At 37.6% G+C, this 26,422-nt stretch overlaps 1 protein-coding gene across 2 annotated transcripts; it reads left to right on the forward strand.

The window, feature by feature from the left end:
* Window positions 1–2,466: 2,466 nt before the first annotated feature.
* foxc1a (forkhead box C1a) lies at window positions 2,467–26,422 on the forward strand. Of its 2 annotated transcripts, none has more exons than XM_055032490.1 (2): window positions 2,467–4,305; window positions 26,383–26,422. In XM_055032490.1, exon 1 carries the CDS (start codon window positions 2,676–2,678, stop codon window positions 4,095–4,097), a length of 1,422 nt encoding a protein of 473 aa, XP_054888465.1. In that variant the 5' UTR covers window positions 2,467–2,675; the 3' UTR covers window positions 4,098–4,305; window positions 26,383–26,422. The 2 variants fall into 2 exon arrangements, with proteins under 2 accessions (XP_054888465.1, XP_054888464.1); XM_055032489.1 differs by lacking the exon at window positions 26,383–26,422 and adding an exon at window positions 15,589–15,810.

Raw genomic sequence — 26,422 nt, forward strand, 5'->3', positions numbered from 1 at the left:
AATTGAGAGCGGCATTAAAGCAATAAAAAACTGTATTTTTGTAGCAAGAACTTGTCATAATGACAGTGCTGACATGTCCGTTGACAGATGTTTACATTTGAGACATCATCTGTGTATCTTAAGAAAGAGCCTGGCTTTTGCAGAAAATACTCAGCCTCTGGCTGTTTGTATGAAATGTTTAGAGAGATGCACTTACTGCTTTGCAAAATGCATGATGATTTAAGAAGCGACTGAGAAAATCTATATTTCATCTGAGCGCAGGGATGTAGTACTAAAGTGTATCAAGAGATGGCACCACCCCATCAGAAACTTTCTGTAATTCTGTTCTGTCTCTCTGTTCTCTCTGTTGAGAAATTTTGTCCAATACTAAGTATGTGATTTATAAAACGGTTTTAAAAAATTTATATCAGGGTGAGTAGTACTTGACACATTCTTTTTAAAATTTCTTTGTTAATTTTGTTGTGTGTTTTTCTGCTTTTTTAGAATTGCATGGCCTTTAAACAAACAAGCCATGGTTGCTAACAAATTCCCAGCTGAAATCCAATACAGATCTAAAAATGACATTATTTTCACAATCTGTATAATGTTCCCTTCCTGGCCACCAGAGGGAACCGAGCTCCTGATTTTGATGGTAAGACTTAAACAACGTGGTCTTTCTTCTTGCTCACTTTTAAAGTTGCAGGAGAGCAATTTGTACGAAAGTAAAGTCACTGCATTTCTATGTTACCTTAATTTGTTCCATTTGTTAGTCAAATTTTTAGCACTTAAGTTTGTCTTCATCATCATAATTTAAGGTTACACAACCAGGACTTTTGTCATTAATATATATATAGACTTTGGTGTATGCCTAGACCTGTACAGTAATCTCAATATATCAAAAATGTGTTGTAGTTTGATTACATATAAACAAGCTTCTATTTATTTATTGCTATTTCAGACAAATATTTGTAGTTAAATGTAATAAAAATATAAGATCAAAAATAATTCTAAAACTGTAGAAAGCTAAATTTGATCCAATACGACATTACACCAAATCATGTCTAAATGCAGTACCACAAAGTGACCCCTAAAATTTACCTTTCTACAACAAAATATTCATGAGCATTGCGTCGTATTTTTTGTGAAATAATTTGACACTCTGTTATGCCTGTCACGGTGCCTCAGTTTCGAATAGTTTAAATTATCAGGCGTTTTGGGGGGGACTAGGTGGGCAGAGCGCCGCATTAAGTAAAAGGCCCGTCGTGAACTGTGTAAACAGCCCAGGGCGGTGGAAAAAGTTCATGCCCGGGTCCATGTAAGGAGAAACCAGCGGAACGCTGCAGGCCACCGCACGGACATTTAATTAAGAGGACCTGAGGAGGATTTCAGTGCAACTGGGGCGATTACTGTTGTCTCAGGGTGTTCGGTGCTCATTTTAATGCGCTGCTGCTCCCGACAGTCAGAGGAGCAGCAACTGTCGACATAAAGCAGAGAGGCCCTAGGTGTCAGCTTTTTGAACCTTTTTGTGTTTTAGTCAATTTTTTAAAATTATTTTTAATTTAATAATTTTTTTCTATATCAGGCTCTAAAATCATTACATTCACGTAATGCATATAATCATAATTTAATATGGATTTTTGTTTCTGTTGTAAGAATAAATAAAACAAAGTTTAATTAAAATACTTCACATAAGTATATATATATATATATATATAGTGTTTGTCTGGCTTCCGACACAATAAAACAAAAACAGTTTTATTTAAAATGTTTCGTAGCGTGTTGTGCTGGTCTCCTTTAATTCCTCTCGGGTGTGAGTTTCAACCCAAATTGTCTCTAATTCTGGTCTGAATAAGGTTGTATCTAACTGCTCAACAAAAAGGACATTTATTTCCTCCTTTGATCTCACACTGAGCCACAGTAGGAGCTCTTTTGGCAACACCTTAGAGAAGCTTCCATGGGGGTCAGACACGCCATTTGGTTTGCTAGAAAAGTTAATTAAACCATCAGCTGTGATTTAACAACATATATAAAAATAAGTAACCATATTTTAAAATGTGCTATATTTTACTATTGTGAAATACGTTTGAAATTGAGAAAAAAAAAGTTTTTTTTTTTTTTTTTTTCTAACAGAAATGAAATAACCTACTTCTGAAATATCAAAGTCTCGTGTTTCTCTCTTTCACCGTAAAGACTATAGCTTTGACTGATAGAGGATGCACCGCGCAGGAACATGCGATCATGTTGTGTCTCCGTGTTCATGTTAGTTGCTCTGTCACGTCTGAAGCTTTTTGGCAGCAGCGCGCTGGGAGTCACCGACACCTCCTGAAACCTTCTCCCTGAGAGCTGTGAGCGTGGCCAGGCAAGTGCACGGGCTGCCCTCCCATTGGACAACCCGTGCACTCTGGAAAAGGGGGGCGGGGCTTCCCGGCCAGCAAAAAAAGGAGGAAAGAATTTAACTGCGCAAAAAGTCCTGCGTGGTGACGGATGTCTCAAAGTTCAGAACTTTTTCCGAATAGTTCCGAGGATGGGGACCGCTTGAAGACGTTTCTTTATTATTATTATTAATAATAATATTCTTCTTCTTTTTTTTTTCTTTTTCTTTTTTTTAAGTAAAGCAGCAAGGCGCTGTGATTTGAACCATCATTGGAGGGAGAAGTGGAGCTCACCCTTTGCAGACTCCGGATCAAAGCGAAGACATGCAGGCTCGCTACTCCGTCTCCAGCCCCAATTCTCTGGGCGTCGTTCCGTACATCAGCAGCGACCCCAGCTACTACAGGGCCGCTGCCGGTGGGGGCTACACGGGGATGGCAGCGCCTATGAACATGTACTCCCATGCGGCTCACGACCAGTACCCCGCCAGCATGGCCCGGGCTTACGGACCGTACACTCCCCAGCCTCAGCCCAAGGACATGGTGAAGCCCCCCTACAGCTACATCGCGCTCATCACCATGGCGATCCAAAACTCGCCCGACAAGAAAGTGACCCTGAATGGGATTTACCAGTTCATCATGGAGAGGTTTCCATTCTACCGAGACAATAAGCAGGGCTGGCAGAACAGCATTAGACATAATCTTTCTCTGAATGAGTGTTTTGTCAAGGTGCCCCGCGATGATAAGAAGCCCGGCAAAGGCAGCTACTGGACCTTGGACCCGGACTCCTACAACATGTTCGAGAATGGGAGCTTCCTGAGGAGGAGGCGGCGGTTCAAGAAGAAGGACGCGCTGAAGGAGAAAGAGGAGCGGCTGCAGAAGGACTTGCCGCCGCGACAGCAGGGCCGGGATCAGGAGCAGCCAGTGCAGGGTTCCCAGCCCGTACGGATCCAGGATATTAAGACTGAGAACGGGGCCGTCACGCCGCCGCAGGCCGACTCGCCCTCTTTGAGCGCAGTGCCCAAAATCGAGAGCCCAGACAGCAGCAGCAGCATGTCCAGCGGGAGCCCGCACAGCATCCCTTCCAGCAGGTCCATCGCTATGGACAGCTCCGAGCACCACCAGCAACAGCAGCACCACAGTCAGGCCTCAACGCAGGGCTTCAGTGTGGACAATATCATGACCTCCCTCCGGGGGTCTCCACAAGGGGTCACCGAGCTCCCCTCCGGCCTGACCGCTTCCACTAGGACAACAGGTATAACGCCATCTTTGTCCCTAAACTACTCTCCAAATCAGACGTCTGTCTATAGCTCGCCTTGTAACCAGAACTCCATCTCTACTACCTCCAATGCTACCTATCATTGTAACATGAGCCTTTACGCTGGGGACAGGTCGAGCCACTTGGCACCGAGCACCGTGGACGAAACGTTGCCAGATTACTCAGTCACAACCACCTCGTCCTCCCTGACCCACGCTAACCTGAACTCAGGGCAGGAGGGCCCCCACACCCACCAAGGGAGGCTAGCGTCATGGTACCTGAACCAGGCCGGAGACCTGGGCCATCTGGGTGCAACGTACCCGGCGCAGCAGCAGAACTTCCACTCAGTCCGTGAGATGTTCGAGTCCCAGAGGATTGGCTTGAATAACTCACCGGTGAATGGGAATAACAGCTGTCAGATGTCATTCCCGCCGAGTCAGTCCATCTATCGCACTTCGGGAGCTTTTGTATACGACTGCAGCAAATTCTGACCAAAAAAACAAAGAAAAATGAAAAAGAAAGAAGGAAAGCTCAGTATTTTCTTAACCACACGGTGTTTGAACTCTGTCATTAAACCCCCCCATTTTTTTTTACCTCTGTTTCCTGCCCCATGACAGTATGGACAAATGTGAGACATAAAAAGACAGAAAAGACTTGATCTTGGTGTTTTCTAAAGAACAGTGTTACATCAAATAACACGTAAGTTTCTTCTTTTTTTTTTTTTCCTTTTTTTCTTTTCTGGCTTTATGTGATATGTTAGAGATGTGTCACTTGTCTTGGACGTGTATAGTTGCATATATAGTAATTTATTTCTAAAACTGTCGCCAAATATTATGGACCAAACACTCCAAAAGTGTTTCTAAATTGAATTGCCTTAACTGTCCAAAAGTATGTTCCACTATAAAAGTAAAGACGAAGAAAAGGAACGTGTGTATCACCGTGATATTTTAATTAAATGTTGAAAAGTATTCTGAAGGATCTGTTTGTTTGTTAAATAAATTGTCATTTTATGTGCGTTAGAGTTGCGCCTCATTTCTTACAAACAAGAATTTAGGATGTCAACTTACATGCAGTCTCGTCCATGTTCAAATTTGTGTAGTTTCAATTTTTAAATTCACAAGTTTATCAAAGTAGTACAAAATCTAAACATTTGCTGTAGCCTAAAAATTAATGACTTAAAATGCATCTAGCTGTGAGTGTTTCTAATCAAATAGCACCATAAAAAGGGTGCTTACGGTCTTTTAGTTTGTTAAAACTGAATTTAAATGGTTTCAGTCTAAATCATCAGCGTGTGTTTCAGAATAAATGAAATCAACCTGAACAAGCAGATATGAAGCATGGAGGTTACCCGTAAACGCATCACAACTTTGTTTTGGACTGCGTCGTGCGTCCACACCGCTGCTGATTTAATATCATACCAAACATGCCAAAGATATTCCCGTTGTCACTTCAGATTGGACGTTTGGATTTTCACGAGCCTGACAGGTTGTTGACTCAGAGGAAGAGAAAATGTGACCTGCAAGTTGTTTTTTTTTTTTATTAACTCTGAGTCTGTGTGTGTGTTTAAGACGGCTACTTTGGAAATCTCAACTGGTTGTGTGTTATACTTTTATAATAGTAGAGCTATTATAAAAGGTTTGTAAAATATCTAGTAGATCTAAAATGTTTTTATATGTAGCTACAACAATAATCCACATTCCTAAATTTTTTTTAGATGTTGAAACATTTATTAAGGTTCATACTATGTTGTTTTTTGAGTACTAAAAATATTTATGAATTAAATTTGAAAGACATGTTGGCAAGTATTCTGGAAAAGGCGTATCGAAATTGCGTGCGTAAACGCAGGCGCGTATAATGATTAATATCTAACAAATTAAATAACCATAATAATAATAATAATAATAATAATAATAATAATAATAATAATAATAATAATAATAATAATAGACACTACATTATCATTGCGATACCAATGCGATACTACGGATTATAAAAAAGATCAGGTAATTTTAAGGATGAATAAAATAAAATAAAATAAACCTTTTTTTAAATTAAACGTTTTTTTATTACAATTATTTTAAAAATCTAAACACCTGAATAATATGCACATTTTAATCCAAAATTTGCAATTTGCTAATAGAATTATTTACGCACTGACTGGTAGCTTCTTCTCACAGACTTTGAAAAACGATTCAAGACACACCTGTCAATCTGTAGCCTTACATTCTATAAAAATAAATAAATAAATAAATAAATAAATAAATAATAAAAATGCACGTCATCAAGCCCAAATTAGCACGTTCATATTTCTGAGTGTAACCACGTTCAACACACGATCCGCGCAATCACTTCTTCAGATTTTTTTTTTTTTTAATCCGTCTCCGATCTAATTATTGATGCTATCGCCAAAAATCTTAACGTGTGTGCAACCTCTCCAACTGCAGCTCAATCAGACTCCTCGATTCCCTTTCGAGTGTATGGGCCCTATAAACAAACGTCGTGTTAGTCGAAAGATTGATGGCGCTCTCAGAGAACGGACCAGGTCAGGAAGGAATAAAATTCAATCAGAGAGCTGGAATCGTTTTTCATGAGACGGAAAAGGCAGAGAGGGAGACGGAGGTCAATGAGGAGGATGTCGGCCGCCAGAGCGCCATCATCAACAATGCAGCAGGACGAAGCTCAAACAAAGAAGGAGCGTGACAGGGGAGCCTATACGTTGTGTTTTTATTCATTTTCCACCCCCCTTAATTACAATTGGATGATTTTTGTTTTTATCATCAAGAACGCCTACAGACTACAGTATGACAACAAAACACGGAGCTTTGGCACTGGACGTATTGAACAATTGGCACCGGGCCTGTAGTTTCTCCCAGTGGGTCCTGCTGCTCAGTCCGATTCTCTGAGCCGCAGCAAAAATAAAATTTAATTTCACTTTCATTTCCCTCTTTCAGTGGTGGTGGTAAGAATTAACTTGCCCTCAGCCTGTTGTTTGTGCCCCACCTAAAGCAGATATGGTAAAGATAATAATCCGTTCTCTCACACACAGAAAAAAACGCAACAATCAGACGGGGCTCCTGGGGAATACACGTCAGAGGGCTCGGGTCTTTCCGGGGCACCCAAACACACAGAAAACCTGAAGGCCACAGTGCGAGTCTGTCTCCAGACTTCATACTCTGCGTCTTCCTGAAGCGTTCCGCCACATTCCTGAAAATGCACAACTTCCCTCGGTGCTTCGGGTCAAATGCCAGAGACAAAAGCCGCACTGTCGGGCCTGCCTTTCATATTAGTCCAGAATTGGGATTTGTATGGTTGATTTGGGAAAAAAATGGTGCATATTAATTTTTGGTGTTTTGAATGTTATTTTTAAAGACACATACCATCGACACCCTTTCACCCTGATCCACGATTTTACTGTACCAAGGAAATCACCAAAATTATATTGGTTTGTTTACATTCGGATTGATGCGGCCAATGCCGCTTGTTAAAGGTCACTTAAAGTTCCTGAAATGCACAGAAGACACGAAAACATGATTATTTCATGGATGATTTAGAGACTAGTCTCACTTTTACCAAGTGACCTACCCCTAAACCCATTACCTCCGTGATCACATTTTCTCCTGTTTATCCCAAATAATCACGAACAAAGACAGAGTATTTTGATTGGGTTAGGTTCTGAGTTGATTTTCTTCACATCCCAAATTAGACTATTCAAACTACGGCGTTTGAAGATAATTATTTGTATATTTTAAGTCTTTTTTTTAATATCGCTTTTTATCATGAGGTTGGCTATATACCAGCGCAGACAGTTTATTTTTAATTGCAGTTATACGAGCAGGCAGTTGAGTAATGGTGGCGTTATTTGCCAACATGGGACTCAATAAGTCCCCCGGGACCCCCCACCGGACTTTATCATTTCTCGCAACGCAATTTGCCCGAACATGAAATCTGTGTCAGCGTTACTTTTACTATCACAAAACTCCACTAAAAATACTGCTTTACACTAACTTCGTTTCACCAAGTTCTCCGCGGGGAGACTATGGGAATATAAATGGACTTAAGGCCAGTCGGGGAGTCCCTGCAGACTCTGTATGCACCTGTATGGCTGAGTGACCGCAGCTCAGGATGGAAAATGCCTCGCTTCAGCTCTCGGTTGCTCCAAGCGCCCATCTGTTTCTAATTAGGAGCTCACAGACGCAAATTCTGTCTGCTCTGCTGTACAGCCAGCCGAGGGAAAGGCTGGAGGTCCAACACTTGTCTCTCAGAGGGAAATATAACCACAGCATGCAGCCTGCTATGTTGTACGTTTTATTATATATACTATTTATATATATATATTAAGGCAACAGATAAATTATCTTTCTTTGTAGTGAATAAACTGATCGTTGTTATTTATTTATTTATTTTTTTTTGGTGTTGAAGAAATGTTGGGGCCTAAATAAGGCTATATGCGGAGATTGTATTCATATCTCCTTTTGGTGGGGATAATGGAGTAGTATGGATTCAGACCGGGAGGAAACTGCCGACCTGCGAATAACCCGGCAGACTGAGACAGGAACAGAGTTGCCTTCAAGACCGGCGCACAAAACCTGCTTTTCTGCAGCTCGGCCCCGCGGTTTCAAACTATGGGAACTTCACGCCAGGAGCGAGCAGATGAATGTTTCAATTATAGAACAGCAAGAAATACGGTGACACATTTTCAACCGTATAGCTTGATTTTAAATATGAAGCGTATGCAGTGTATTCAAAGTAGAGTATATAATTTTGTGGTTCTTTTATTTTTACAACAGTCACATAAATAAATCAGAAAAAAATCTGATGATTTAATAAAATAGTTGGGTCACGTGTCTTAAAAGGACCATATGACAGTCCGACAGGTTTAGACTGTACAATTATGCATAGTGCAAGACGAGGTTGCATTAGGCTATATCTAGGAAATGAAAAACGGGGAGAGCATTTAAGAACTGTTCTGTAGGGAAGTCATGAGTTGGTCAAAAATGTTTCAGTTCTAGTTGGAAGATGATTTTCAAAAACTCATTATATATTAGGAAAACCTGATGGCGAATTTGATCATTTCCGCAGGAAAGCAAGTTGTTCAAAATGTATTGGTAATTTGGTTGTCACATTTTCGTGTGCAGTCCATATGTGTTTGGAGCACATTGATAACAAAGTAAAACTACAAGATTGAATTTTTGTATTTAAAATATCGCAAGAGTTATTCACATATAGAGAATTAAAAGGCAAAGTTTGTGTCTGAAAATAATTATATTCTTTTGTTACCTAGTCTCTATAGCATCGCTTCTGTTTAAAGGACAGTGTGCATTTTATAATTAATTAAATCAATGCAATAAACATGGTGAGCAATAAAAAATAGCCATTTTTTATGGTTTGAAAATATATATATATATATATATATATATATATATATATAATATATATATATATATATATATATATATATATATAATATATATATATATATATATATATATATATATATATATATATATACATACGACAGCGTCAGTATTTTACATGCACCTACGAGTAATTGGGTTATGACATGAAGTCCAAGGGAGGAGCAAATTCACTTTCAGAAAGGGGCAAAAAGAACAGACTTGAACTCTGTATCACTTCAAAGCAGTTCGGCTCCTGCTATCTGAGCCACAGTAGCAGTTGTCTGTGTCTTTTGAGGGTCCCATCTCATTTTATAGTGCAAGGCGACCACTGAGCCGTGTAAACGTCAGCAGCAGACCACTTTTACTACTGAACTTTGAGGCCGCGATAGAACCTTTTCCCTGCGTGTGATTCGACCACTGCACTGAAAAAAAAAAGTTAAAATTTTTACCAATGATACTTCTTAAACAATTTGCGTGGATTTTATCCACGCAAATATTGATTCTGATCGATATTTCGGGTGATGAATTATGTAAGTTGAATAATTTAAGTACAGTTAAAGACACAAGTTTTCATTTTAACCAATTTTTACTCACTGGATGATACATTTCCATCATTGTGAGCACTTTGCTAAACGAACTCACTTCTACGTTAAAGTAAACAGAAAAATGTTATAGGTTTCTAGCTGTAGAATCCTATTTTATATGGAATCCTATTCAAGAAATACGTCCAGCACATTTTCCCTCAAACATGGTCAAAAGAGTAAAATTAAATTTTTGAATAAAATGTCTAACTTTGAAAAATCGGTAATATAACCCCAAATTGCTTTTTCCTAAGGATTTTCTAAGTTTAGTATTATAGGTACAGTCTGTATAGATAAGAAGCATGTTTCAATATAACATCTACCTCTAGTTCATTCCATATTTGTCAGCACACCTGGACAAAATCATTTAAAGTAAGTTAAATAATGAAAAGACTAAAAAAAAGGATAAGATGGGGGGATCCATCCATAACAATAATCCCTCAAGTGTCACATAAACCAGAGACAGGCAATAATGAATTCCCCCCCCCCACAAAAAAATAAAATAAAATAAAAAAATATGGAGTGGAGGAGGAAACCAGTTGGAAAACAAGCTTGAAATTTAATTTAAATAAGGCATGTGTGCATGTACTTGTGTGTCCCAGAAGCATGAACTGCTTTACCTGAAATTTACAAATAAAATTTTTGAGACTATTACTCTTGCTGGATTATTCTGCAGTAGCTTCAAAGCTGAAAATAAAGACAACAGCAAAAGCAGCACTCTGTTCTCTGGTATTAAGTGATTTATTCATGAAAAACAGATACTTGGGCAGATCAGCTCAGAGATTAATATATCAGATAACACTTTAACTGTTGATTTTCTGCAGCGGTCACCAGGTCATAAAGTTATCAGATTCAGAGCTACTAGACCTAATCACGCAATAATAATAACATATTCAGTAGGGAAACGGTTTTTTCCTCCATCTTGGCCTCAGTGTGTCCTGTTTTTATAGTACTGCTGACAGAATGGATATGAGCTGTTCCGTCAAATAAGGTTCAAAGGAATATCTCATTTCATTACAGTATTTCTGGATTTTCATCAGATGTAATTTACTCTGTAACTTTCTAAAAACAAATTGCACAAGCATGCTAACTGACCATGCTTGTGTAAATACATTTTCTTTTTATTGTCCATTTTTTATTCACATTCAATACAATTTGCAGCACCACTGAAACAAAAAGCACTCCTTCAACTCCTCCAACAAATTTCAGCAAGTCACATTACCAGGTGAACTATTTTGCAGGAAGAACATTTTGAGTTGAAATGTAGGTGAATAAAAAAAAAACATTTCTTTTTTCTTTTCTTTATCAAAAAACAAAAACAAAAAAAACAAACACTTCCACTGTTTCAGATTTTCATTGTTTTTGGAACAATAATGGGCCATCATCAGGATCGATATCTTCCACATATTTTAGGTCTAACAAGAATTCCAAATAAAAAAATTAAACAATACATTATTAAATTACAACTGTGTCTGTTTGGAATGAATATATGAAGGAAACTCCAAATAATTATGAACAATTGAAATTATTGTAAAACCAATCTGTTTTTTTTTTGTTTTTTTTAAATGTACCAAAAACCCTGAAAACATCTGAAAAATATGTTCTCAAACTTAAGAACTTGCCAAAATGACTGTTTCTTCAACTATTAATGTGAATATGGTTTTATATGAAAAAAAAATTACTTGAGGCCTATTATTTCAATCACATGTACTTTGGCAAAGAAGATAAAGTTTGAAAAAAAAATACATTGTACATCACCATGATAACATGAGATCAACAGTGTAAAATGGTTGTGATAGTATTACTCCATGGAAGTGCTTATCTTTAACAGGTATAGGATCCTGGTCAGAGTTGACTTTAGGATGAGTGGAAATAAATGCAGACAAAACTTGTTTTAAATTGAATTTTAAAAGAAAATGTAAAATTGTTCTGTGCGTATCTTTACATGCCACAATATGGCTTTATGCCTTGTAAAGTCCTTGTTTCAAACCTGGCAGCATCGATCTGAACATATTTTCTGAGCCCTAAAACAGTGGAGGTACTCAATAAAGGGCTGATAAATTAATGTCTATGTAACATTCTAAAAATGGAGAGCTCAGTAGAAGTCAATACAGAGCAGTTGTCTGAATTTTTGTCTGCAGACAAACTCCACACTTATTTCTGAGTAGAAACTCTGCATCTCGGTGACTCTTTTCAGCCACCAGTTGTTTTTTCTTCAGCCAGCTAAATAATTTTCTTTAAGTCAACTCTTCCATGCAAAGGAATGAAAGATCATAAACAGCACAAAAATGGAAAATCATACTTGTGGAAACCACAAAAGCGGTTGTTGTCAAAAATCAACTAAGTCTCAAAGAGCTACATATATTAGCTTTGGTTCTTTGTGCGTTTCTGAGGATGTGTCCAGGTGTGAGGTTGTTTCCGTGATTCGTGAAACAGCCAGATGGCATTTGTGTGTGATGGCAAGCAGCAGCGATTTACTGCAGTGGTTCCTTTCACAGATCAGCACTCATATCTCTGTTCCATCTCCAGGCTCTCTGCTCATATAAACATCCCCAGTCCATGGGCCTCTGATGTTTCTGCCTTTGTGTTTACAGTGAGAAGTCAAGCAAATATGTGAACTTTGGGACAAAGAGAACAGGGATGAACAATAGAAGGAGAAGCTCTGTGCTTGAATGAGTTCCAGAGAAACATTATACTTTTTAGGATGCAGCATTTATGATTTTATTGAAAGAAAAAAAAAACAAATTTTTACCAAACAAAAATTTCTGACTGATGTGCATTACTTCTGAAAATATATGGCTATTGAATTAAATATTACCTTTCCAGCAAGTAGAATCTTTATAAACACAAATTCACCATTGGGGCTGTACACTAGCAAGATTAGAAAACATGTTCAATTACACTGATTCAGCATAGCCATTGGCTGAGCCACTCTTCAGCACTGCAACAACCTATATGAGCAATTTAGGAATTTAAAAAAGGGCACACAAATGCACACCCTAACATACACAGTGTTCTGTCAGAAGGCTACATTTTCTTTGCAGTGGAGCAAATGAGTTGTAACATTTACTTCTGAAGACGATGGTTTGTCTGAAAATAATCTGGTTGAAAAAAAAAAACATGCACGTTTCCAATCAAACTTAAATCCTGTGCAGTGTGCTGTGACTTTAAACATCAAAGCGTGCTTAGAGCAATTGTCTACCCCTTTGCTCCTTCTAAACTGCCTTTTTTTAGATTTCTAAAGAAGAAAAATCCCCTGTACATCAAAGCAAAGTAGACAGAGAAAGTCATTTAGCCTTATCTTAATTGAGCTGCAATTTTAATAATGATCTTACACATTGGGACCGAGGAGGAGCTGTTGGAGGAGAGGCCAGTTTACTCGTGCTCCACTGCTCCACTCTGGCTGTCTAATCTCAGTTCCAGACATGTCATTGGCTGGTGATTTATGATGACCTAATGTTTTGTTTACTTCATGTTCATAACAGGCAAGCGGATTGCATGGGGCATGCAGTATATGGAAACATGAAAGCGCTCGGGCAGCTTTACAGGACTGCAATCCCCAGCAGTTCACAGAAATAAACAGCTCTGTGCTGCAGCCACCTGGCAAAGCACATCCTTTAAACTGAGGGCCAGGGCTTCCAGCCGCTCAGAAGTTTATAAAAATCCCAGGCTGTGTGCTTTAATTGGTTGGCATAATGCTGTTGGGAGGTTCTCTTAAATTGACCTCTATGAAACACACAGAGCCACTCCGTTCATGCATTTTGTGAACAATTGACTTGCCTCTGCCATGTGTGAGAACAAATGTATAGGGTCTGATAAATGCTTGACAGTGAGGTCAAGAATCCAGTAAGCCAGTTCACTTGAATTGAGCTTCTGTTTGTGGTGCTCTGGCGTTTAGCAAAAGAAGCTGAAAGGGATTCAAACAGAACACGCTTCATTCAGGAAGTGTTGTTCTTGCCAGGGACAATGGACACAATGGAAACTTTATGTAAGTGACTCATCTGATATGATAATTTGAATAGGTCATCATAATTCATTTATTTACTAGATGTATGCTGTCATTACATAATTTCCTTATGTCCATGAAGCTCTGTTTCTTCCACAAGCCTCATCTTGAATATCTGATCTGGAAAGGCAACTATGGTTCCTTTTCGCTGAAAGGAAAAAAAAAAAAAAACAGCAAAAAATATAAATGAATAAAAAATAAAATAAACACATGTGTGTGTTGGGAGTATAACATAACAACTTAGCATAAGGCCAGAGAGAAAGGCACCGTATCTGTATCTCAGGAGTGCAAACAGGTTTCACCTTTCTAATGTGGGCTGTTGAACAACTAATGGCTTCTTGTGTTTTTCTTTCAGCGGTGATATCGGTGATATGACACTGTAAATTCAAAGGCGAACTTATTTGTATAGCACATTCAAAAACAACTGAGGTCAAAAGTTTGGAACAGTTAGTGTAAAAGTCCAATCACCATTATTTTTAATCATCGGATCGTAGAATCTCCAAGACAGACTGGCAGGCAAAACAAAAGTACCCTCACTGCTGAATGGATGACAAGAAGATCTGTTAAATTTGATGAGACAAGATCATATAACGCTTCTAGTTTTTGTTATTAGAAAAATCTTAAAACCATGTGAGGTGGTCATTCTTTTTAGTGCCAGTTAAAACATAACCTGCTGACATACTCACAGAAAAGGATGTAAAATAATTATATTGACAAATATTAAAGAACATTGTAGTAGTCTGCACTCGACATTATACAAGTTTGGAAAATGTTCTCTAGAATTTTTGAAGGAAGATATGGCTTCTCCTTGGTGAGGGTCTATTGATACAAAACACATTTGCAGCAGTGTTTGTTTGTATTTCCAATTTAAAAATTCTGAAAAATTTCTTAAGAAATGAAAAGTAACCCGATTTTGATTTTACAGTTTCACCATGCGTCCAGTAAATCCACTGATGGGTAAATAGTACTGCAAAGACAAGGGTAATGTTATGTTATCTAAATCTGGAACCAAAAAGCAAAGTGGATCACCACAAACTAGGATAATAGAGAAGATGAAGGCAAAGAATACATTTGTTTAGTTTTACAGGTAACAAAGATGTGGTGTGTTAGGCTTTCTTTACTTTGATTTCCCTGAATCCAGAGCAATCGATGTCATTCAGAAGTCATTTTATTTGTAGATGTAGTCTACTTGTATGAAATTTAATTTAAGAATGAATACAGCACATCACCCACATGGTGAAACACGACATTGTTAGATGGACTTTTGGATGCTTTTACTCAACGGGGAAAAGGAAACTTGTCTGAGTGAATTGAAAGATGGATGTAACCAAATACAAGGCAACCTTTAAAGAAAATCTATTTAGTGTTTATGAAAGATTTAAGACTGGAGCAGAGTTTCACCTTCCAGCTGGACAATGACCCTGAATATACAACACTGTTATCAAGGTCATTGTCTTTACTGAAATCCAACAGAGAATTTGAGGTAAGACTTAAAAAGGGATGCTGCATGGTATCCTTCAAATGTGACTTACTTTGAGACATTTTTGATAAAATAGTAGTGTATTTGCAAATTCTATATATACAAAGCTTCTTTGTGTTGACGTATAACACAAAATATCAATAAAATACAATAAAGTTTGCACCTGTGAATAATAAAAAGTCTTTTGACGGGACTGTAGATGGTAATGATGAAATGAAAATGGCACAGTCCTAAAACAGTAGCAAAACTGTACGCATAAAGTTAGAATCACTTCATAATTTTGTGGAATTTGAATAAATACAAAATTTAATTAAAAAAAAGAAAGATTTTAAATCTTTGACATCAAACCCAGTGTCATGAATATAATGTGAAATATAAGTTTTATAAACAAGAGTGCCTTTATAAACCTTCCCAGTTTTAATTGTATGAATGTCAATTGTTGATAATATGGTGAATAGGCCATGCCTACAACTGAGAGGGATGGAAATGTCATTTATGTAAATATTTTTCTTTTTCCAGCCTGACCATCCAGAATTCAATTTCAAAACCCCATCAGAGAGGAATTTCCTCCTTCTGCACCAGCGACCAGAGCTGACGGCTGCAACATTCTTATCTAATCAGCAGCAACAATCTGACGTTGAATCGTGCCCAAACAGGGAGTAAAAGAACTTTCATAAAAGTCCTGCAGCTTTACACTCCTCCACAAAATTGTACACATTAATAAGGAAACTAATTTGCAACTTGTAGGATATTTAAACCTGGTTAAATATGAACTCTTTTTGCAGAAAAGGAGTAAAATGAAAATGATGATAATAATAATAATAAAAACATATCTTGTATCCTGAAGTTTCACTCCGTTTTTTTCTCTTTTGGTATGGTGGAGAATGCAGTAGGTGCAGAGAAGTGAGGTATGAGCTCTGTTAAAGTCTGCACAGGAAGTTCAGGCGAATCAGTGTTGCTGTCCATTAACGACAGCCCTGCTGCCGTCACAGTCTAGAACAATGGCCACAGACTCCCTCTGGTACTGGGAAAAACTGACTCAGTGCGTAATCTCACTGGCAGGAAAAGAGAAGATAAAGTTAACAGGAAAATAAAAGAAAGTAATCAGGAAAATTGGCTTTACAGATGCCCATGTGGTCTTACCGTGTCCAGATATTTCAATTACAGCAGAACCATCCCAAAGCTTTACAGGATTTAAAGGAGAATTGGAATTGCAGGCCTATACCAATCACTACTCAAATGTTTGATGAATTGTGCAAGCTTGCTCATTTACGGTTTGTACATTCATTAAGGGTTTAGTTAGGTAGCAACAACACATAATAAATTCACAGTATGGCATGATACTGGCACTTTTACACTTTCCTTTTCTTACCTATTTGGTCTGGCAGTTGTGTCTCGATTTTTTAATACGAACTTGGAAGAATCACGAATGACAGTTACAAAGGATAAGAAGCCTGGGAAGATACAGCAATGATTTTTGAACTAAAACAGTAGTGATAATTTGCCACTCTTATTTTAAACATAAATGTCAAATTGCAGAAATTTAGATTGAGATTTGTCAGAGGATCTGAGAGATTTGATTGTGGCAAAACAGCAAGAGTAAAAAATACTATTTATAGCAATGTAAATATCAAAATACTTACGTTTTCTTTTGCTTAGAAATAATACAACTTCCAGTTACTTTAAATCTTGAATTAACATAACTTAAAATAATTTGAAATTGCTTTAAATTTGCTGTCTAAAAATAGGTTCTATTTTAACAAAACAATTAAGTGATTATAAATAGAAATATGAAGTTTTCCGTACTTTCTGGTAAAATTGTAGGATTACTGGGTGGCCTCCTGTTGATTTGGGAACTCCTATAAATGTTTTGCTTGTGCCTCAGACTCCGAATAAAATCATCAGTCTATGTGTGTAATAAAAGATAAAGTCACATGTTTATTAAATTGCAAAGTACATTATGTCTATATGAAACTGTGTTTCCTTTCACTGCTTAAATAACTTTGTATTCTCTTTGCGCAGAATGGAGTAATAAGTGTTTACACTTAAACCTGCTGAAATTCATTTTTACTAAATTTATGTCACTCTCTTCTGAAGTGCAACCAGTCAAATGAAAACATTGCTGTCATTGGTTCCTTTGTAGAGCAGGAAACCTAACCCCCAGTCACCCAAATGCAAAGCAAAGGCAAGATACCCAATGAAAACAAACAAAGCTCCGAGACTTGTTAATGTAATGCTATGACATAAATTATTCTGGAGGAAGCATTCTTGGCTGCCAACATAAATACATTCCAGTCTCACACTGGGAATTAAAAGCAATCAATAAAGTTGTATCTAGTGTAAATAATGCCCCCTGGTGCAGATGTAATGACGAAAGATCCAATTGCTTCTGTACAGAAATGTGCTCAGGACTTCCAGTACTCCAAGAGTGGGTAGTGTGGAGGGGGGTTATGTGGCTTGGAAAAGACGAGAATCCCCCAAGAAACTTTTTATAGTGGTGGAAAATATGGAAACATAAAGCCCTTCGTGCCACACTGACACACACAGATATTAGCCATGTGTCCTGGACAGGACATTGTGAGTTCACTCTTCGGCCCTCTCTCACTCACTGAAGGGGAAGAAAGTCCTTGACTATGACATCAGCTCAGCAAAAGGGACACCATTTATCACTGACCACTGCAGATGGAGACATTCATAACATCCTGACAGGAAAATCTTGTGGAAAATAATCACTTGGTCTCTGATAACAACTATGCTACTTCTGGCCATATTTCAGACACTGTTCTGACTTCAATCCTTATCTGAGGCTTCCACTTAGTTATCAAGTTCTGAAGGTGCTATTGAATTTGAATTTCTCTTCAATTTATATCAGATTGATATTGCATGAAAAAAATAATTCCAAAGATACTGAAGTATTGTATAACTAACTGCTGTGACTAAACATAATCATTTGGATTATTTGGATCAGTTATTTAGCTTTTTTCTACCCAAGCAAGTCAAAAAAGTCTCCAGCCACTATTTGTAAAATGACCAGCTCTCACTTAATGTCCCTTTTGTACTAAGGTGAGAGGTGAGCTTTTGTCATATGTCAGAAGAGCATGGACTGCAGCCAGGCCTGTCTGTGGGTCTTCCTATTTTGACACTCTGAAGCACCTGCCCTCACTCAAGCATTGCAGGGAGTATAGAAAGAACAATAGAGAAAGGGCCTCTTTCGAGCCACTCCTTACCGGCCGATCCAACTCTGACTGCTTGTCACTCAAACCCATTATAGGTCAGTGTAGCTTACTACCCACAAACCCTCCCAGGAGGACACTTCCTAATGGACCCTGCCAGTTTGACATTTACTTTTCCCCTCACCACCATCTCTCCTTTTACTATCGTGGGTCATAATGGGGGGATATCCCAGAAGGAAATGCCTGAGGTCTAAAGGAGGTGCCTGCCCTTTGTATCTTCCTCTCACTGCATTTGGCATTGTCCTGGGTGTTATCACTCTTATGTAATTTAGTGCAGGGTGCTGATAACAGGATGCCAGAAGAAATCACACTGACTCTCCCTCCTTCATCACAAGACAATTTTTTGGTGGCAAAGTTTATGACTGATCATCTCACACAGTGAATTTTTGACAAATAGTGAAAAAGTACACTGAATTATTTTAATTTATATCATTGTTTGTACGGGCAAACTAATTGAAGCGACAGTGTATCAATCTTTCTTGTTTCTGATGCTAATCTTAAAAGGCTCTTCCTGTTTTATTTAAGGCAAACATCAAGTAATAAATGTTTGATTTTCAACAACAAACCTGAAATTTAGCCAGATGAAATGCCATCAAATGACTATGTTTATTGTAGAGTTAAGTTAGGATGGGAGTTAATGACAGTAACCGTTTGCACAATTATTTACTTGAATATGTAATTAGAAATAAAGTGAAATTTAGATGGACTTGTTCACATTTGACAACACTGATTATGACCAAAGCCTTAGTAAAATGATTCTAAATACTGGTATTTAGGGACCCCTGACCCTGTCTTTGGGTCAGGTGTCATCCAGCTGATGTACTTTACAATGTCATTTCGCATTGCATTTTATTGGAATTTTGTTCATAGACAAAGTCTAAGTTTTACTTGCTGCAATAAAAGCTGCAAGTCTTGCTTTTGCTGTTGTTGTTTTGTTTTGTTTTTGCCTCAAATAGTTTTGCAAGTTTAGAGAAAATAGCTCATCCTCAGGGTTAACGCAAGGATCCGTTCATTAAGTGCATTAATTTTCATTTTCAAGTCTGGGAAAATATTCTCTATTGAACTAATACCTGGGTTTTAGCTGCACTGTTGTAACACTTGAAGATACTTTGACCAAAACACTTGAGCTGCAGCTTTGGTTGCATGAGTAGAGGGTCTATGTCCTGTTGAAAGGTGACATTTTGCCTAAGTCTCATCCTCTCACCTGAGACTTATTCATCCATTTTAGATAAAGGTCAGATTTGTATTGAGCACAACTAATAGTTGTCCTGTCAACATATTTTATGTATGTGAATGCTTCGCTGCAAGTTTGTGTTTCCACCCAATTTAGCCATTGCATTCCAATAGCTTCAACTGCATGCCTTTACTCAAGTAAAACGAGAGGGAAAAGTGAAGGAGAAATGAAAGTAAGTGGAGAGGTTGCCGTGGAGATGTTTATGCAGCACCTCGTTTGTCTCTTGTGCTGTGAAGACAGATAAATCACTTTTTTATGCCAATTCCATCATCAGGTCCAGGAGATAGAAGGCCTGCTGTCACAGCGATGCTGACTTACCCCTATCACGCAAGGATAGGAAGTTACGTCTGACTGGCTGCCCACCTTATCCATCAAAACCAAAAATGAAAAGCCTTTATTGTATCATTCTTTTGGCTGAAATGGGGTGTTACCCTGTGGGCAACTGATGACATATATGAAACACATTCAACGAATACTTTCTATGTACATTCCACCTTAGATTGACCTGTGGTAAAAATGTACAAAAAAAAGGTGTGACGTTATCCAACGAAAGAAATTGGGAAAAAACTCAAAGGAGACTGAATGTTAGTTAATTATCCAGAGTTGAAAACTAAACTGACTTTATAACAGTTTTGTTATAATGTACACACATTTGCACAATACTGAGGCTCTATGAGTGTAATTACATCATAAGATTCTTGGGAGAAAAGAAATAATTTTATGGGGGGTGGGGGGAGCGGGGGTCGCACAAATAGGTTTAGCAAACCCAAAAACATATTATAAAGAATCTATTATCAGTGTAGAATATTTTTCTATTCAGGTTTGACTATATAACCTACATACATTTTTTACAACTTTTGCTCAAATAACTTTTAACTAAAGGATGAACTCAATTTATTTTTATTGATTTTAGCTTCTACAAAATATGTTGCCTTTATATTTCAACTGTTTGATCGTTCTCTAAGAATAATTTTAATAATTATAACAACAGTTACTAACAATGTTAATCAATTATTTATAAAAATCATCAAATCAGATTATTTTTAATTTGTCCTTAGCTTGCTTGAAAAGTTAAAATCACCTCGGCTATAACGGGTTCTTCTCAAAAATTTGAGCTGAATTGTTAACAATGTAAATGAAGGAGATGAGAGCAGGTCGCCTGCCTCAACTATGGCGGCTGTCAGCCTTGGCTCGTGGTTCCTTTCTTTGGGTCAGGGGTCATCCAGCTGTGACTCCCCCTCCGCTCCCTCCTCCTGAAATAGCAGATGTGGTTGGACCACCGTGGCGAGAGCCTGACCACATCTGGCTCTGATTACAGCCAGACAATCCAGCTTTATCAGCTCCATCCACTTTGCTGAGCTCTGCTATGCTCATTCTCACAGAGGTGATGTGTGACACATTCTCAACTCGCCAATACCAGCTTTACAAAGTGATTTATAGGAATTTAAATCACCAAAAGAAGGTTACATGCTGCTGAAGTTACTCACGACAATAAGGTAACAGCTAACAAGTCTTCCGTCTCTTTTGTTTGGTAAATCTTTATATTATCTTGACCCTCATTTACCCCAAACCACTTTTAAAAGAAAAGTGATAAATCCCTGGATTTCAAACAAAACAATTGACTAATGACTTAATGATATACCACTCTCTCTGAGGACCCCGGGTGTAGTGCCATCATTTAGTAACTAAGAGTTTTTCTGCAGTTGAACATGTCTGGTTAATGGACAAATCATTACCTTTATAAATACCACCTTTATTTGGATGAATGGTCTTATGTTTGGGGTCAGAAATATGTCACACTTGCAGATGAAATCCCAACATCCATAAACAGGGGAGCTTGAGAAAGGATTGTGTTGCACACAAGGATAACTTGCTGTAGTTTATTTTCCCAGGCTGCCCTTCCCATTATCCCCACCCATTTGCCAGTAAAATCTCCGTAGCTCTTAGTTGCTGTGGTTAGATTGGGATATCCCAAATCCCTTCAAACAAACAGCTGATACTGGAGAAGAAACTCTGAAAAAATGAAAGTAGAGTCTTGAATGTGAGGCTCTAATGAAGGTTTCATGACTAAATTAATAAATTTTAAAGTGGACACTGAAACAGTACTCTGAAGCATCTCCTAAACTGAGAGTGCTTCACAATCCTACACCCAACTTAGTTCTAATGGTGGTTCTGGAAACACATTATGGAGGATAAAATACATTCAATGCCTAATGTGACCTTCTGTCCTTCTTTTTTTCCAAGGCTAATGCAAGAAATCATCAGAGTGATTATTGTAAAGTTGTAAACCTTTTGCAACTCATCTATCCTTGTAGCCATCATCACCCACTTTAACCCCACTCAACCCTAACAGCAGGCCAGAGATGAGGCACTCTTTGCAGGCGAACACATGTCAGAGGTCCCTATGAGGTCCAGACACAGGGACAGAGATATGTGCTCTAAAACTGTCACCACCTTCTTCACGTGCCAGTACCGGGGGTTATCTCCCCTACAGAAGCCCCTTATGTCACCAAATTTTTTATGTGGACTGATTACAGAGTTCCTCAGATTGAGATTTCCAAAACACATTTGCATACTGAGTTTAAGCTTTTAAGACAGCGAAGGAAATTGTTGCATTTCCAACAAAACATCTCTAGTTTGGTCAAGTTAATGGTATCCCTCTAAGTTGGCAGCACAAACAGTCTCAAGCCCTGTTTTCAGCCAAGTCCAATGTGCTTTTTTCACATGGATGTCATATGAAAGTGCATGGAGTAAAGAGACAGTCAAAGTTAATCCTCTGGCTACATGTTACTTTGTCCAGTAACATATTTATTTGCACAGCCATCATGGCAAATGGTCTACTGGTTTACAATGAAGGCTTCAATGAAGACTTCTTGTTTTTAAGTCTACACAAGTATTGTGCTGAGTTTCATCTTTGAGAATTGCCATAAGGAAAGATGACCTGCTTAACTGGAAAGTTGTATTTGCACCAGCGGGGCAGAATGGCTTCAGTCTGAAGTGATGAGTTACTTTGTGATAGCTCTCTATTATTCACATATTTATTTCCCCACCAAGATATATTTTTTCTGGACCAAGAGGTGAATGAGGTTTGAAACCTTTGTAACAGAATGTCAAGGCAGAGCAAAAGAGCACTGATTCACTCTGATCAGACAATTAGACAAAGAACTGGATGGTTGGGGTTACTTTGTTTTTCTTTATATATCTTTTTTTTTCAACTTCCGCTCACTTCCTTCTTCTTGTGGTAATGTTGCTTTTCTGGGAGCACAGTCATCCTAACTAACTACAATCAAGGCTATTTCAACTTTAAGAAGACTAGAATGAACCGCTGCTCTCTGCCAGATTACCTGTCACTGGCTTTTTTTTCTAGATGATTTAAAGTTGCTTACATTCCCGAGTCCCTGTCTCTCAAAACCAAATTCAGATCTTCCATTAAGTCTGCAGTGAGTGAGTCCTTCTTTTCCTTTCTTATTACTGTTCACTGTGCTTTGCCTAACCACCAGGTATCTGCAGTTCAAGAAATGCAACACCACCCTTGCCAGCCAGATCCCCTGGGATCCCTACAGTACAACTTCTCAGGACAAAGGGTGAATTATTTCCTCCAAATAACTTTGACTGATCATGTGTGATGGGAATCCAAATATGTCCATCTGGACTCTTGACAAAAGCTGCCAAGATTTCTGGAACCAAACTCATAGCAACAGAAATACTCCCAATTCACAGTGTGGTGCTGATCACACAACAGTTAAAGAAAGAAATCTGTGAGCTAAACTCTGAATAGATTTCACTTTCAACATTTTTTTTCTTCTACTAGCTCCAAGACTGTAGTGTAAACTGTGCATCTCTTTGTTGAATGCCTTTGTTCAGAGTGTTGTATTCACATCCACGCGTGATGCATTCACATAGATAAAAAAATATTTTCAAATGGCAGTTCTGAGCCTTGGTAATCACCTTACTAGAAAACTTTCTCTTTTTTTAAGGAAACATAAACTTATGTCATTAACCAATCTCTCTTCTAACACCTAGTATACCATTGACATCGATCTTTCTCATTCAATTTCCATAATTCAGAATATATGTTGCGCAGATCTGCTCATTAGTTCAGATGTGGGTGCATGAATAGACATTTGTGTGTGCACACACACATACACACACTAGTATGCCACTCTGCAGCACTTCTCAGCAGGTGAAGGAAATCTGGCCCAATCAGCAGCACCATCAACTCAGGTATATAAGGAATCCACTAACCACTTTACTGGTTTTGCAACAGAGCTGAGGAAGGCAAACACAGCCTCCAAAACAGCATTTCATGGAAAAGGACTGTAGTTTTACATTTGAGAAATGAAATAAAGAATTTATTGAAGTAACAGTTTGCACTGCTAGTTTATAGTTTGGTTCCACTAAATGTATGTTAAGATATCTAATGTGAAAAACCTTATGTCCTAAGAAAAAGAAAAAAAAAAAAACAGTAATTCTGAAGTGTGTGGATTCGTTTGATTCAAATTAAACCAGACATGAAATTTAATAATTTAATATTGTGAATTTAAGGTTAAAAATTAAATTAGTCATTAAGATAAATTATTAACTTTGAACCAAATGTCTAAAATGTATGTTAAAATATTTTGTATGTGTTTTGTAGGGTTTTCACCTGTTCTGTTCAATTCATTGGTTCTCACTCATTGGTGAAAATAAAAAAAAGATTGAGTGAATTCTTGATGTCTTCAAGTCCTCCTTTTCAAGTGTAGGAAGCCATGAAATTATAAGACACTTGACAATATATTTTCTCAGAATTATATTTATTTTTAAACATTTATACCTATTTGTATGCAGATGCAGGTTAAGAGAGAATTACAAATTGCTGTTTTTTCAGTTCAGTCACAAGACTGAATTGTCAGCGTTAACGACACAGTGTTTATCTATACTTTATCCGCATAAACCACGAAGCAATAACTTCATGAATAGTTCAGTTTCTCAGATTAAGCAGAATTTTTTTGTGCAAGAATAGATGTCATTTTTTTTAGATTACACTATAAATGTGACTCTCTTTACAAGAATTAAGCAACATAAAGAAACATCTATGGTGTGTCAAGGGCAAATAATGCTAATATAGATAATTGTAATTGTAAATGCCCAGATAAGGAAGACTGCTCATCAAGAAGGGGGAAGGGGGGGTCTTGCTTTTTATTCACAAGAACTATTTTCAATCCTTTGACTAAAATCCCAAAATCCATCTTTCACAATAACTGAAATACAAATGACTACAGTTAAATTATAGTTAATATACACATATATTATATATATACTGTATTTCAGTATATATTACTGATAAAAATAATTTTAAAGTTTAAGACGTTCTCCTGGAAGCTTACTTTTGCTTTCTCTGCTTTTTCCTAAAGGAAGAGTTATTTGAAGATGTTAATTTCAATTATATCACCACTTTATGGTCTTTGGAAATATCTACCACAGAGACTAACAAAACAGTAAAAACTTGAATGTCATTTGATAGCCAAGGGCAATTTGAAATCTATCTTGCACCTCATGTCAAATTTGTCAAGCTTTTTCTTTGTTTTCCAAAGTGGACAATCGAATCAGACATGCTGCCAACTGGCTGATGAGTTAGAAACTTTTAGGTGTCATTAAAGTCACCCAGTTGGTTAAACCTCCAACATGTGTGTGAGTGTTTTCTTTTAGGGGGTTGAACGAAGTTCTAGGAGACTGCAGGGAGCTAATTAGAAGCTATTCTCTAACTCAGGGCCAAATGGAGCAATTATCTGGCCGAGTGAGTAGATAATTCCCTCCCATTTATCTCCCACTGTCAGCGTCCCACAACCCCACCAACCTGGGCTAAAGATGATGGACCTTGTTGACACCAAGGTTTTGGCTTTTTTCTCTAAGTCTCCACATCTGCCCTTTGTAGGCAAGTCAATTAATTGTGAATGACTGAGCTGATAATTTCTCCCATGTTTGTTCTATACTATAATCTGCTTGCCTGAAACGGATTTATGCCCGTCACAGCTTGGATTATGCAAGAACTACAGCTTTACCAAATACTGGTAGAGTGGGCATACAGACCACAATTTAAGTAACTCCCTAGATCTCATAGGAACGAAAATAGACAAAGTTACTCAAGAAAACAAAAGCTTTGAAAACACCTTATATTAAAATGACTTTTGTTGGATACATAACATTTAATCCCATTAAACTTTGCATCAAGGTGAATTTATTATTTTTTTCCCAACCTGAGAAGTTAACACACTGTTCAAAGTTTGACAGAACAATGTTTGCTGAAGGTTAGCCAGAGAGTTAATGCTGCTGACAAAAGTTGCTTATTCTTATAATGAGTATCTCACCTATAACCTGTGTGCTGTCTTTTCAGCACATTTCAAGCACTAAAGTGGGTTGAGAAAGCAGAACCGAACAGACATAACTTTGCTGTATAAATATATCTGGAGATGCCTGAATGATCACTTTTTTTCATTTTCATTAATTGATTTGATTGTTTTAATCTCATTTTCTGTGGTATGAATTTGCTACCGTTGAGTTCTTTTCCTTTTTTGTTTTTCTTTTCTTTTCATGGTAATATTTATGGTATTTTACCATAAATTGCTGGTAGTTATTGTGAAATACCAGCAATTCTTTGATTACCAGAATTTTACCATATATATATATATATATATATATATATATATATATATATATATATATATATATATATATATATATATATATATATATATGTGAATTTTTGTCAGAGATTTTCCTCACAAATCTCCAAAAGCAAATTTGATAGGCCTCTGTTTCTTGGTGGAGCAAATGAATAGTGGTCACATCTCTTTCTGTCATTACCAGGGGTCACCGAGGAAGAGGAGGAGGGAAATCTTAGGAATGT

This window comes from Poeciliopsis prolifica, unplaced genomic scaffold (genome assembly GCF_027474105.1).
Source record: "Poeciliopsis prolifica strain line A6 unplaced genomic scaffold, Auburn_PproV2 SCAFFOLD008, whole genome shotgun sequence".
Taxonomy (NCBI): Eukaryota; Metazoa; Chordata; class Actinopteri; order Cyprinodontiformes; family Poeciliidae; genus Poeciliopsis; species Poeciliopsis prolifica.